The sequence below is a fragment of the Sinocyclocheilus anshuiensis genome, unplaced genomic scaffold (assembly GCF_001515605.1).
Source record: "Sinocyclocheilus anshuiensis isolate Anshui unplaced genomic scaffold, SAMN03320099.WGS_v1.1 scaffold235, whole genome shotgun sequence".
In the NCBI taxonomy this organism is placed as follows: Eukaryota; Metazoa; Chordata; class Actinopteri; order Cypriniformes; family Cyprinidae; genus Sinocyclocheilus; species Sinocyclocheilus anshuiensis.
The window spans coordinates 962,246-976,255 of record NW_015552562.1 but is presented as its reverse complement, the minus strand read 5'-3'; the positions used below and the strand labels follow the sequence as shown (position 1 = coordinate 976,255).

General features: G+C 35.1%; 1 protein-coding gene across 1 annotated transcript in view; it reads left to right on the top strand.

Annotated features, from left to right (window-relative positions):
- Positions 1-14,010, top strand: part of glra1 (glycine receptor, alpha 1) — a 60,533-nt gene that overhangs the window by 35,959 nt on the left and 10,564 nt on the right. The window contains exons 5-8 of the mRNA XM_016455460.1: positions 916-998; positions 3,104-3,241; positions 6,994-7,208; positions 12,005-12,151. Of these exons, the coding sequence (XP_016310946.1) occupies positions 916-998; positions 3,104-3,241; positions 6,994-7,208; positions 12,005-12,151 (583 nt within the window). The remainder of the gene's footprint in view (positions 1-915; positions 999-3,103; positions 3,242-6,993; positions 7,209-12,004; positions 12,152-14,010) is intronic.

Here is a 14,010-nt window from a genome sequence, read left to right as displayed (position 1 = left end):
CAAAGTAGTTTCGCTTTCACAACGAAACACACAGCGCCTTCACGACATGGCGGCGGCAGCGGCAACAACAATACTACACTTTCCGTGTGTTTTCACTGTTATATGCTATTACACATTTTCTGAAGAAGTATTGAATCTCAGGATCAAAACACTGCAAAGAAGCAGAAACAAGCGATCTCGTGTGTAAGCAGTTGCATATGTTAAATAATATGATCATCGAGCCTTAAACAGCATAGAAATCAAAACTGCCAAACGTTATAGTGATTGAAATGTCGATCCAGGAAGTGGTTTAGGACTGTGAAGCTTTGGAGGTGTTGATGAAAGTGATCTACTATATGTTTTGATCATCGTTTTGAATCTGGTCCAGAACAAAAACGTGGTTCTCTCAGCTTTTTTAACAAAACGTTGCTTTTTTTTACGAAACTCCCCTACTTTCAAGTGTTGATTAAAAAAAGAATGCATGAATAAAACAGGTTTGTTTGTTGATTTAAAAGCAGAGGCTCTGTTCTTTTTTTCTTGTGACATATTGTATGTTTAGATATTAATACAACAAATATTCTGGGGGCTGTTAACATTTTGTGAAAATGATCAAAAATGCTGTTGGTGGCTGGCAACTTAAAAAAAAAAAATGCTGGTGAGGAAAGAGTTAAGTATTAAAATCACTAAAACTAATTATTAATAATATTAATACGAATTATAAATGCAATTACTAAAATTAAAATTAAAAGAAAAAATTATGGCTAATTCAAAAGCTTAGTAAATACCATAATGTTATATAATAATACTAAAAACAGAATACTGATTGGGTGAAGTTTTCCTTTAAATTTGAACAGTTTGACCAGTGAAAAAGGAGGGAAGTAAGAGCTGTCTAATTTGATCTTTGTTGCTGATGGCAGCTGTTGTTGTGTTTCTCAGAATAACACTGATTCTGGCCTGCCCCATGGACCTGAAGAATTTCCCTATGGATGTGCAGACCTGTATAATGCAGCTGGAGAGCTGTAAGTATGCCCTGATCCTTTCAGCCAGATGGAGAGGATTTATTCAGTGGTGCAGAGATGGATGTTGTACAGGCTGGCACCAGCAGATGAAGAGTGTAGTGATTTAAGGCCGCCTTCAAGTAGATTCAGCAGTCAACAGAGAGACGCTTCCAAGCACAAGCCAGCGCCGGCCCTTCCTGCCATTACAGTTCTCTGTTATTTACTACTGATTCTCAAATTTGATCAATTCTAGCGTGTTTCTTGTTTGATTGAAGCTTTTTGAAAATTATGATTACCAGGAGTGACATGACAGATGTGGCAGGGTATTTTGTTGAGGGGGAGAGCATTTTGGAGTGGGTTATGTAATATTTGAACAAATTTCTCACATTAAAATCTTCATGTTCATGTTTTCTACATGTCAAGTTGGCAAATGCACTAGCTTTGATTATGGTCTGTGCGATTTATTTTTCACATTTTGCTGTTAAATATTGATTTTTCATCATTGCTGGGTAGTAATAGATTACATGTAATCTGGATTAGGTAATCAGATTCCAAAAATGAACAACTTGTAATTAGAGTATATTACATTTTAAAATGCTCATAATCAAATTACAGTTACTTTTTTATGGATTACATGATTACATATTCACACAATGGTCATAAATTATTCCTAATTTGTGACCCTGGAGCACAAAACCAGTCTTAAATCGCTGGGGTATATTTGTAGAAATAGCCAAAAATACATTGTATGGGTCAAAATTATTGATTTTTCTTTTATGCCAAAAATCATTAGGATATTAAGTAAAGATCATGTTCCATGAAGATATTTTGTAAATTTCCTACCATAAATATATCAAAACTTAATTTTTGATTAGTAATATGCATTGCTAAGAACTTCATATGGACAAATTTAAAGGCGATTTTCTCAATATTTAGATTTTTTTTGCACCCTCAGATTCCAGATTTTCAAATAGTTGTATCTCGGCCAAATATTATCCTATCCTAACAAACCATACATCAATGGAAAGCTTATTCAGCTTTCAGATGATGTATAAATCTCAATTTCGAAAAATTGACCCTTATGACTGGTTTTGTGGTCCAGGGTAACGTTTATAGATTCTACCTACTTCTTGTTTTTTCTCTTTTAAATTTCCCTTTCTAAAATTCCTACTGTCATCTCATTTAGTTTTGACTATATTCACAAATGTTATGCACTGTAAATAAATATGCGAACCATGCTTCTGAATTAGAGGGGAAAAAAGCACCTCTTAAGCAGTGAGGCCATGTATGAAACAAATAATTATGCAAGTTACTGATTATGTACACTGATTATGTATAGATCTATACATAGAACTTGGAAGGTTTTGGGCATGTAATGTTTTTATGTGTATTAATGTTTGTTCATATAATGCAGGGATTCCCAAATGTTTTTCAGCCAAACCCCTTAATATAAAATATATACTTGAAATATCCCTGAGGAAGTTAATATTTCAATAATTTAACAACACATTCGCATGTTTACAGTTCTCTGATGTCGGTTAATGGTCACATTGACATTAGGCTTGCCGCGATAGACGGTGCTAACTGTTATACCGGTGTGTAGCCACAACACCGGTTAAGTCACTTTCCCACCGCGGCACCGACCCCCACCGTCGTTTAGATTTTTTTATGGTAATAAAAATAATTTAGTTCAACTTGCCTCAACACACCTGCTGGGATGTTTCTAGTATGCCTATAAGAGCTTGATTAGCTGGTTCAGGTGTGTCTAATTGGGGTTGGAGCTAAACTCTGCAGGACACCGGCCCTCCAGGACCGAGTTTGGGCACCCCTGGTTTAGTGGGACATTTATAACAAGTTAGATAAGTAATCTAAAGAGTGGTCAGAACACATTGCCTAAAATGGGTAACCCAGATTATGTTACTAACCCATCATGTAATCTGTAATCAGTAATGGACTACAATTTGTAAGTAATCTACCCAGCTGTGTGTGTGTTTAGATCATTTCGCTCAAAGTTTGGGGATCCACTAAAATAGATGCAGAATCCATTTTTAGACCTGCACAAATCAAGCTCTTGTTTTCTCTGTCATGGACAACACTCATCTATTGTTTCATTGTTCCTCCACTAGTTGGCTACACGATGAACGATCTTATATTCGAGTGGGACGAGAAGGGAGCCGTGCAGGTAGCAGACGGACTGACTTTACCTCAGTTTATAATGAAGGAAGAGAAGGATCTGCGCTACTGCACCAAGCACTACAACACAGGTGAGTGTCGTTCATCTGCATGTGAAGCTGTAGTGTTTGTTCAGTGCTTATTCTCCGCTAAATGTGGCCAGACACAAATGCTAATCACTGTTGTTGGATGTATTGTTACGAAGCTCTTGGTGCCCAAGCGGGTTCAATGAAAGGTTGTGGACCACAGCTCTGCTTTGAATCTTCTTGGTGATCTTTCGATTGGGTTAAATACAATCTGTTCAGCCAGCGTTGACAGTCAGGATTTGTTACACTCCAGCTAAACTGGAAAATTGCTGAAGGCCAGACTAGTTCAGAATGAAAATAGAAGCAAGCCAAAACAGCAGGGACAGTCAGAGCAGATTTCTTGAATTATTATCATTGGGATAATGAGAGTTTGTGTTTTTGATTTGTTCGATAAAGTTTTATTGAATATACTTTCTTTAATTTTGCTTTAACGTTAGGCTATTTTTTAAAGTAGGTCACATTTATCTGAAATCATAATAAACGGGCTTATGAAGCAACAGAACTTGTAAGGGTTAAAAAGATTACTGTATTATGTTACAATTACATTAAGCATTATTCGATTAATGTTGCGTTTAGTAAAAAGGAGATTTGAATTTTACCATTCCTATTGACTATGTATAAATGACAGAAAAAAAAATAGTACTATCCCAAATATTCACAGCATTGATGCTCAATCATAAAACACAAGCAGAATGAAATTTAAATGTAAATATTTAAATATAAATGACCTCTTTAAATTGAATTTACCCAAGAACAAACAATTACATAATTCACGCTGTGTATAGCAAGCAATTACAGACAACCTGAGATATTAAATAAATCATGAAAGATATTTCATAATGGTGGAAAATATACAGTATGTTAATATAGATTTCATCTCCCTATTTTTGGGTATGTATGTTTGTTTATTTTTCATCCTTTTTGTTTTTGTTTCTTTCAAAATATGTAAAATTGATAGACTTGAATATCAATTTGAATAGGCACTTACTAATTAAACAATTAAAATGACATTTTTTATTCAAATTTAAAAATGAAATTTAAAAAAAATACTTAAAATGTAAATTATTTGACATAATTTGAATAGACTTGTTAATAAAAAATGTTAACACTTTACAATGAGGTTTCATTTGTTTATATAATAGTTAACTATATTAGTTTCAATGAAAACTACGTCTAAAGCATTTATTAATCTTAGCTGTTAATTTTATCATTACTAATACATTATTAAAATCAAACGTTGTATCTATTAATATTATTTAATGGACCTCAGCTAACATGAACCAACAATGAACAGCTGTATTTTTATTACCTAACATTAACAAAGATTAATAAATATGGTAACAAATGTATTGCTCATTGTTTGTTAATGCTAGTTAATGCATTTACTAATGTTAATTAATAGGACCTTATTGTAATGTATTAACATAAATTTAAAGTTTAAAAATTAAATGTAAAAACAGTTTATTTACAAAAAGTAAATGATTCGAAATCATTTGAGGTTCTTGCTAATAAACAATAAAGTTTAAAAATTGAATTTAAAAACTTATTTATTTACAGAATGTTTACACAAATTTCTTCTCATGCAGACCCATCGTTTTCATCTTGTATCAAGTATTATCAGTGTTGGGGAAAGTTACTTTTAAAAGTAATGCATTACAATATTGCATTACTCCATAAAAAAAGTAACTAATTACGTTACTTAGTTACTTTTTATGAAAAGTAATGCGTTACTTTACTAGTTACTTGAAAAAAAAGTAATCTGATTACGTAACTCATACTTGTAATGCGTTACCCCCAACACTGAGTATTATTCAGCTATATATCACTTTCCTCTTGTCTGTAAGGCTCAATATTTGCACAATTTTCTCTCTTTCTCTTTCTCTCACTCCTGTCTGAGCTGCATCTCATATGCAGAAACAGGTCCTATATCTTTGGTTTACTTGCTTTGCACTTCACCTATCACCTTGGTGTTTGTGCTCATCAAAGTCCATGGAAGACCCTGAAGATGCCCTGATGCTCTGATCATCCCTCACTGTCTGCATCTCTCTCTGTCTCTCTCTCTCTCTCTCTCTGCATAGTCGTGTTGCTCCAGCATGAGCTCTGGACAGTCGGCCTGTGCTGCACATGCGCTCTGCTGCTCCCCAGTCAAGCATTAACCGGAAATTAAAGTGTCGTTTTCTCAGATTTATTAGTGGCAATCTGTTTTGATTTGCCTAAGCTCTGCAGTCCAGCCTCCTCTCAGTTTGTCTTCCTCATCCGATTGCATCCTCCAAGTCCCTTGGGAGAAATAGATACTGATGTGCTTTTAATTTTAGAGCTGGTCAGTTGCATCTCTCCTGTTTCTCACTTGGCTGTTTACGATCAACAAAGATCGCAGTCCAAATAAAGTGTTTGCTCACTGTGTTTGAGTCAATACCTCTGTTTGCTTTTTATACTAGCATTTTTCTTTGTCTTTATTTATATTCATAAATGCAACAATGTAGTCAATACATAATATTCCCAAGGGTAAGGGAATAATCTGCATCAGCTCAATAACAACTGAGAAAGCTCGACAATCCCAGTTCAGATGAGTAAATGCTGAAAGTTAAATGAACCTTGGCCTTGACATTTTCAGCTCAGCTGTCTAGTTATAGTGTGGGAACATGGAAGCATCACGGTCCTTCGAAACTAAGAAAGGGAGTTGACAATTCTGGTTACAGTTCCTGTTCCTTATAGCAGTTCTGGATCCTTAATGGTTCCATTTTTTGGGACTTTAGAAATGAGATTTGACAATTCTGGTTCCATTTCCGATTCTTGGTTAGCAGATCCTAAATGGTTCCTACTTTTTTTGTAAATCATATGATCATCAATCATCATGATCATATTTTGCATTTGTAAATGTCAGTCATATTGCTGCATGATTAGATAATTGTAATAATAAATACATGTTTAACAGTTCTTCCAAAAAAAAAATTTTATTTGCTTTTACTGATTTTTGCAGGTTTGTTTATTTATTGGTTTATTTTTGAAGTGGCATAAATACTAAAGCAATACTAAACAAACCAAAATGTCATATTTAATTAATTTATTTTTATGTTTCCAATTCCTGGTTAGCAGTTCCTGATCCTTAATAGTTCCTTTTCTTTAATTTTTAAGGAAGAAATACAATTCTATATTCTAATAAATATTTTAAACAATTCTTCCAAAATGAGTTTACATAGACTTTTAATGACTTTTTAATGATTGATTGATTGATTGATTGAGGTGGCATAAATGCTAAGCAAGCAATACTAATCCAAAATGTAAAAACATTTAATTTATTTATTTTTACAAAGTACTATTGACAAGCACATAACATGTATCTTTAACTACTTGTTGTCATGTGGGAGAAACAGTCAATAACTACACTGGGCCAAGTCTGCAAGCTGTATATATTTGATTCACAAAATAATTGATTCACAAGAGTCATTTGTTTAGGAATCAGACTGCACTAGCTGCCAAGTATGCATTCAATTCTCTAAAATGAACCGACTCATAAGAGTCATTCGTTCTGTAATTGGACTTTGCTTTATTGATTCAGTATCTGTATTTTAGTTTGGGAAACAGTTAATAGAATCGAACATCATTTGATTCTGGTATTTGGGAATCATTTCTGAATAAGAACCACTTCTCACTTCCCAGCCCTATTTAAAGCCTGTTTTAAACCTGCAATGACAAAACTCTAGAGAATCAAATGAAACATGAGTTGACAATAAAACCACATGCTATTTGTGTTTCAGGGAAGTTCACCTGCATAGAGGCTCGTTTCCACCTGGAGAGACAGATGGGCTATTATCTGATCCAGATGTACATTCCCAGTCTTCTGATCGTCATTTTGTCTTGGGTGTCCTTCTGGATCAACATGGATGCTGCCCCTGCTCGTGTAGGCTTGGGCATCACTACTGTGCTGACCATGACCACCCAGAGCTCGGGATCTAGAGCTTCTCTTCCCAAGGTCAGTTGGGTCTCTGTCATGCTCATCCTAACAATAAAAATCCCTGATGGCGTAGCGTTCACTCTGTTCAGAAGCATATTATTGATTGTATCACTGCAGTGTGTCATGGGCTGTACTAGACTCAGTCACTGTCTACATAAACACATCCTGACCATGCTGGAACCTCAGATAGTTTTAAGACTTGGGATGCTCTTAATTTGCAGCAGCTTTGTTAACAGTCACAGATGTGCTAGAAAGTGGCAGTGTCACAAGCATCTTTGTATCTGCCCACACTGAGCTGGATAAGTAGGGCTGCACTATTAATTGAAATAAAACTGAACATGGCTTAGTGCAATTATCAAATCACAAAGGCTAGTTAAATAAATATATGCTCTGCAGAGTCTGGTTTTTCAGTAAATGCTGCTCCACACAAACTCCATCTCTGCATCTGCTCTGAGTTTGGGTCATTATAACGTGCATTTGGAAATGCAACATGTGCCAACCATCTTCACTTGTAATAAGAAGCACTAATCTAGAGACCTGCGTGCTCCCGCAAGATTCTGTGCCGTACTCGCCCGCTCCCACAGAAATATGTTATCTTGTCCTGCTCACATCTTATATAGATGAAATCACATCATTGCAATCTTATAAAGCTCTGTTATAACACAACGACCTTTATTATCACTAAAAGATGACATCTCAGTTAATCGCAATCTCATAAAGCTCTGTTATAACACTATGAACATATGCACAATGAATCTTTCACAATGTCTACACTTCGTGTGTTAAAATGAGGATTCGTGACCACGCAAATTTCAGCACTGCTGTGAGTGGATTCTAACTTAATCACCTCTGATTGGCCATTGCGTTCCAGAAATCAACAGCTGAGTCTGTGATTAGCTACATTGCGCAACGCTTTAAACACGTGTTATAAATAGAAACTCTGCCTAGCCTGCGCATGTTAATCATTTTAATGTTAATATTAGTTGTTCTTTTTGCTTTTGTGCAACAGATAAATTACAATTTATATGTTTTTTGACATTTTATGTTTAGTTATTTCTATTTTGCGGGAGTCCCGCAAATCTTTTTATTCTCCCGCATCCCGCACACACACGAGTCTCTACCCGGCCGCACCCGCACTCGCCCATCAAGAGTTGTCCCGCGCTGCACTCTGTTGCGTTGGGTCCTGCATAATATTATTATTACCATATTGGCCCGAATATAAGATGACCCTGATTATAAGACGACCCCCCTTTTTCCAGATGTACCTTTTGGAAAAAGGCTTTTTAAAAACCTAAAAAACAAATCTTGTTTTTTCTCAGTAAAAATTATTTTCATATTGCATATTTTTCCTATTTTAATTTTTGTTTTGAAAGTATGGTAAAAACTGGTAAAATGTACCAACAATCACATTTAAAACATTTACACTTTTTGATATACCATTAAAAAAAAAATAAAACGGGTAGCCCATCTGAATTAGGACATTTAGGCTTATTGACATGTCAAAGTCTAGACCCTGAATATAAGACGACTGCGTTTTTTCAGATGTATTTCCAAGAAAAAAACATTGTCTTATATTCGGGTCAATACGGTATTATTACATTTTTCTTAAATACTCAATTTTTTATTTTACATTTACATTTAGTCATTTTGCAGACGCTTTTATCCAAAGCGAATTACAAATATACAAAATTATATTTTAAAGTGATATTACAATAGTAATATTTTTTATATTTAGCTATTTTTTTATTTATTTAATAATAATTTAGTAAAAATAAATAATTTTTTTAAATTGTTAATTTAATTTAATTTTTTAAAATATATTTTTTAGATTGTGCAGTGTACAAACAAGCACAGAAAATCTAGATTTAGAAAAGAAAACAGGCATCTAAATTTTTATCAGAAAAAAACAATTTGTTTTGTTTTATGCCCAATTTGTTTTATGACCTTGATGCCCAATTATGATGTCGAGGTGAACTTGGTTTTGAGAGACAGCCATTCATTTTATAATTTATAAACTTTTTTTTTTTTTTTCTTTACAAGGCTACTGCAGAATTCCCACTGTAGGATTGAATTTGTTGTAAATAATGTTTAGTACAAGATGTGCAGTACCAACAGGGCTGTTTCTTAGAGACATGCCTCTGAAAAATACAAAATCCTTGCCATTCATGAAGAATAATCAAGTCCGTTTTGTACCTATTTAGCCTGCGGCACTGGGATGGCCAGCATGTGGTTATACAGCTGATTGTTTATTCATTAATGCTTTGCACTGATAGCTGTTTGTGTTGATGATTTTTCAATGACCTGCTATTATTGGCCATTTATTTATTTATATACAAATTATTTCATAATCTAATTCTGAAAGGGTTCTGTGAGTGGCGTGGCTGTTGACAATTAATTACTTTCTAACAGAATAAAAATTGTGTCCATCAATTCCAAATCTCTCTTTGTGACCTTAAATGCACTTTTTCAGCCTGCTGTAGTACATTGTACACAAGGATTTTCAGATCCTACATGCTGAGTTATGATGAGACAGGATAGTGCTGGAGTTTGACATGTTGATCATCATTTACAAGCATCATGATTTGGCACACACACTGTTCAGGTTCAAATAGGTTGTCATGCCTTACATAAAATCTTCTAGCACGGATTTATGAAATTAAAGAGGATTAGGTATAAGTATGTCCTGAGATATTATTCCCAGTTTTGATATTCGGCAGGTGGTTTTTGAGTCAGACATGCTTCTTGTTGCAATAGGGATGGGCGAAGATGTCCATGATCTACTTTTCAAGCAACTTGTGGATATTGTGATCTTTTATATCCTGTAATAATGTTAAAAATACAGCAATGACTGCCTATAAAAAGGACTGTGACTGACCAAATTAAATCACGCATCTTCTGCCATGTGTCTTTTATGCATGGTGATGCATTTGAAAAATAAATTCAACATGAGCTAGCAGTAGGGCTGCGTGGTGAATCAGAATTTAGTTTGTTTCGATTTTGATAGAACAATTATTCTGCTGCATCCCGTTCCTTTCATTTAAAGCAGTGCGCCTCTCCTTAAAAGCCTAAACTCAACGTCAAAATCAGTCAAATCATATAATATGACTGTTATTAAAAGCACATTAAACTGCAAAAGACTGTATTCACTGTATTAAGTTCCGATGGCATTTTTCATTTCCTCTTTCCTACAATGCCTGATAAAGCGGCGTTTATGAGCGCAGCGCTGATTTATGTACAGCTGTTACCGGGGAAACCACTATATTTCTGCCGCTCCAAAAGCTTCACCTAGTAGCAGAGAATATATTTGTATATATTTTTGCCCATCTGCTGTTTTTGTTCAGACCAATGAGATGTTTTTACGCAGCAAATACACAGAGTTGTAAATGTGAAAGAAGCTAATGTGCCTTCTAAAAATCTAAAGGGATAGTTCACCAAAAAATGAAAATTACCCCGTAATTTACTTACCCTCAATGGTGTATATGACTTTCTTCTTTCAGAGGAATCTAATCGGAGTTATATTTAAAAACGTCCTGGCTCTTCCAAGCTTTATAATAGAAATAAAGGCCTCCTGTAGTGAATTGATGCATTTTTATGAGAAAAATATCCATATTTAAAGTTTTATAAACAGTAATGTCGTACGCGTGTTCACAATAAAATGCTGTTCTTCCTCCTCTTGGAATATTTTTTTATATTTATGTTTTGAAAATATTTTTGACATTTCGACTCCTATCTAATCTTCTGTTTTTATTTGTTTAGGTAGTTAAATTAATTTTGGGATACCAAAACCTGAAGAGTGCCTGTCCAAAGGACTACCGGGGATTTTGAAATCTTTTGAGCCCTGGTTTTAAAGTTTAACTCCAGTTTTAGTTACAATTTTGACAACTTATTGTTTAATGCAATACTGTGTTGTGTGTAAATTGTGCAAACAGATACATCCATAGACTTGTTCCCATCTGGAGATTCCCAATAGATCTAAAAATTGGGAAGATGGCAATTCAGATCGTGATCGTGTGTTATAAGATTGTGATATGATATTTTGGGCAGATTGCCTACCGCTATGCTGCAGTAATGATTATGCATGTTTTTAATATCAACACTCAACCCATGTCATTGTATTTCTGTAGCTCCCCTATATCCAGCTACATTTATCTACACAGCTTTGTCTTTTGGCTAAGACTCAAAAGACTATTAGGTTTTGATAGTAGGTGTTATTGATGGAAATAATTCCAAAGGTTTCAATTAAGGCAGGAGAAAGGTTTCAGTAAGAGCATCTGAGATTAGCGGTGAAGATCAGAGTGGAGTATTTCATCAGCGCTGTCTCAGCCCAGCGCTCCCCGTCATTTCAACAATGCTTTGTGAACCGTGCGCTGTAATGCCACCTAAACTCCACAACCACTTTGGTCACTGGCTTGTCAAGTAAAGTGAGTCAAGCGGTCGGGCTGGCAGCCGAGCTCTTTTCCAGGCCAAAACAGCAGCTCTCAGCGCGCACTTCAATCGGGCCACTTTCTGACGCCGATCACACTCTGAATAAAGCACTCGGCTGCTGTGCTGCTGAGCCTAAATTTTTAAAATTTACATATTTTATTCATTAACACTTTGATCCCCTATCTCAGACTGGGTAGAATAGTCCTTTTAGCTCTCTGGATTTCAGATGAAATGTATTCTTCCTTATAATGGGCATATTTTACGATTTTCTCAACTGGAAAGTTTTGAGCACTTGAGCTAAGCGAGTGACTCAGTGAGTGAACTTTCAGCCAGACGGTGACTCAGAGTTGTTCTCCATTGCCAATCCTGTTGGTTTCGTCTCGCTGCAGGTCTCGTATGTGAAAGCCATTGACATTTGGATGGCAGTGTGCCTTCTCTTTGTCTTCTCTGCTCTGCTGGAGTATGCGGCAGTCAACTTCATTGCACGCCAACACAAGGAGCTGCTGCGCTTCCAGAGGAGGAGAAGGCATCTTAAGGTGAGCCCTACGGTCCAAACACACTTCATCTATAAGCCCTGACCCACTGTGATGAATATTCACTGTGTTGGGGATTCAAAACTTCAATGTTCTCATGCTTGCATTCGGAGGTACAGAATACAGTAAATATTTCATCAGGGCATCGAAGAGCAGAGTCTGACGAAAAATAGCATGGTGCCACATTCAGGGCTTTCAAAACTTGGCCTTCAACAGTGCATTATTGCGGATGAAAATAAAAATCACAACCTGGATTTACTAGTATACTAGTCAAACTAGTGTCCTTAAGAGGGATGCTTAGGGGTCTGCAGAAAAGTATAGAGAAAAAAACAAATATGACAAATATTATTCCTAACCTATTAATTAAATGTTTAACACATTTAATGAATTTGATAAATATTGCTGAAAATAAATATGATGATAATTAATGTTTTGTTTTAATAATTTGCCTTAATAAAAATAATAATATAAAGTACTGTTTATTTTCAGAAAAACATTGTCTTTTTAATGCTTAACTCGTGCTTAAAATTTTTCACATAGTGGGTTTATATACAGTACAAGAAAATATATATTACTGCTTATAAGTTGAGTAAGCAAAAATACAGTAAAAACAGTAATATTGTGAAATATTATTACTGTTTCAAATAAATGTTTTCTTTTGAATATTGTAAAATTTAATTTTTTCCTGTGATGCAAAGCTGAATTTTCAGCATCATTACTCCAGTCGTCAGTGTCACCTGATCCTTCAGAAATCATTCGAATATTCTGATTTGCTGCTCAAGAAACATTTCTTATTATTATTAATGCTGAAAACTTGATAAATAGAAATTAACAGGATTTTTTGTAACATTATAAATGCATTTACTGTCACTTTTGATCGGTTTATGCATCCTTGTTTTCATTTATTTAAAATGAAATCTTACTGACCCCAAACTTTTGAATGGTAGTGTATAGCCATTATGTTTTAATAAAGCGCTCTTCTGTAAGGGTGTCATCATATTTGGAGGTTCCGGTTTGATCTTCTCTCCTGACTTTAGCATGCTAAGACTGAAACCAATAATGCGAGTTGAAGTTGAAACATCAATGCTCCTTCCATTCATAGAGTAATGCGAGTTGGCATGGTGAAATCTTTCAAGTGGCTGAGAAAGCTCAGAATAAATCCTGAATCCCACCATTGTAATCCTCAGTTTGCCTCTGGGCTGCTTGTAATGGGTGCAGTGAGATTAGTCTCTGGTTCTCTTAGCCCCACACAGGTAAATCCACAGAGACAGTCTACACAGCCCTCGCTGATAGCAGTCCTTCCACCATTCAGACGCCAATGGCAAATGGTGCAAACTGCAAATCCAACTGTTCTGTATAAATGCCACAGATTCCCATCCAATAGATGCCCAACCCAAGCAGCTAGTGTTTGGATGGTTAGCATGGTGCATTTAGCCACTGCTGATGGGGACAAAAATCATCTTTGTCCATTGACATAATTGTAAAATAACAGTAATATTGTGAAATATTATAACCATTTAAAAATAAATGTTTTCTCTTTGAATATATTGTAAAATGTAATTTATTCCTGTGATGCAAAGCTGAATTTTCAGCATCATTACTCCAGTCTTTAGTATCGCATGATCCTTCAGAAATCATTCTAATATACTGATTTGCTGCTCAAGAATAATTTCTGATTACTAACGTTGTAAACAGTTGTGCTGCTTCATATTTTGTGGAAACTGATACTTTTTATTAAAGGGGTCATATGATGCGATTTCAAGTTTTCCTTTCTCTTTGGAGTGTTATAAGCTGTTCGTGAATAGATAAGATCCCTAAAGTTGCAAAGACTAAAGTCTCAAATCCAAAGAGATATTCTTTAT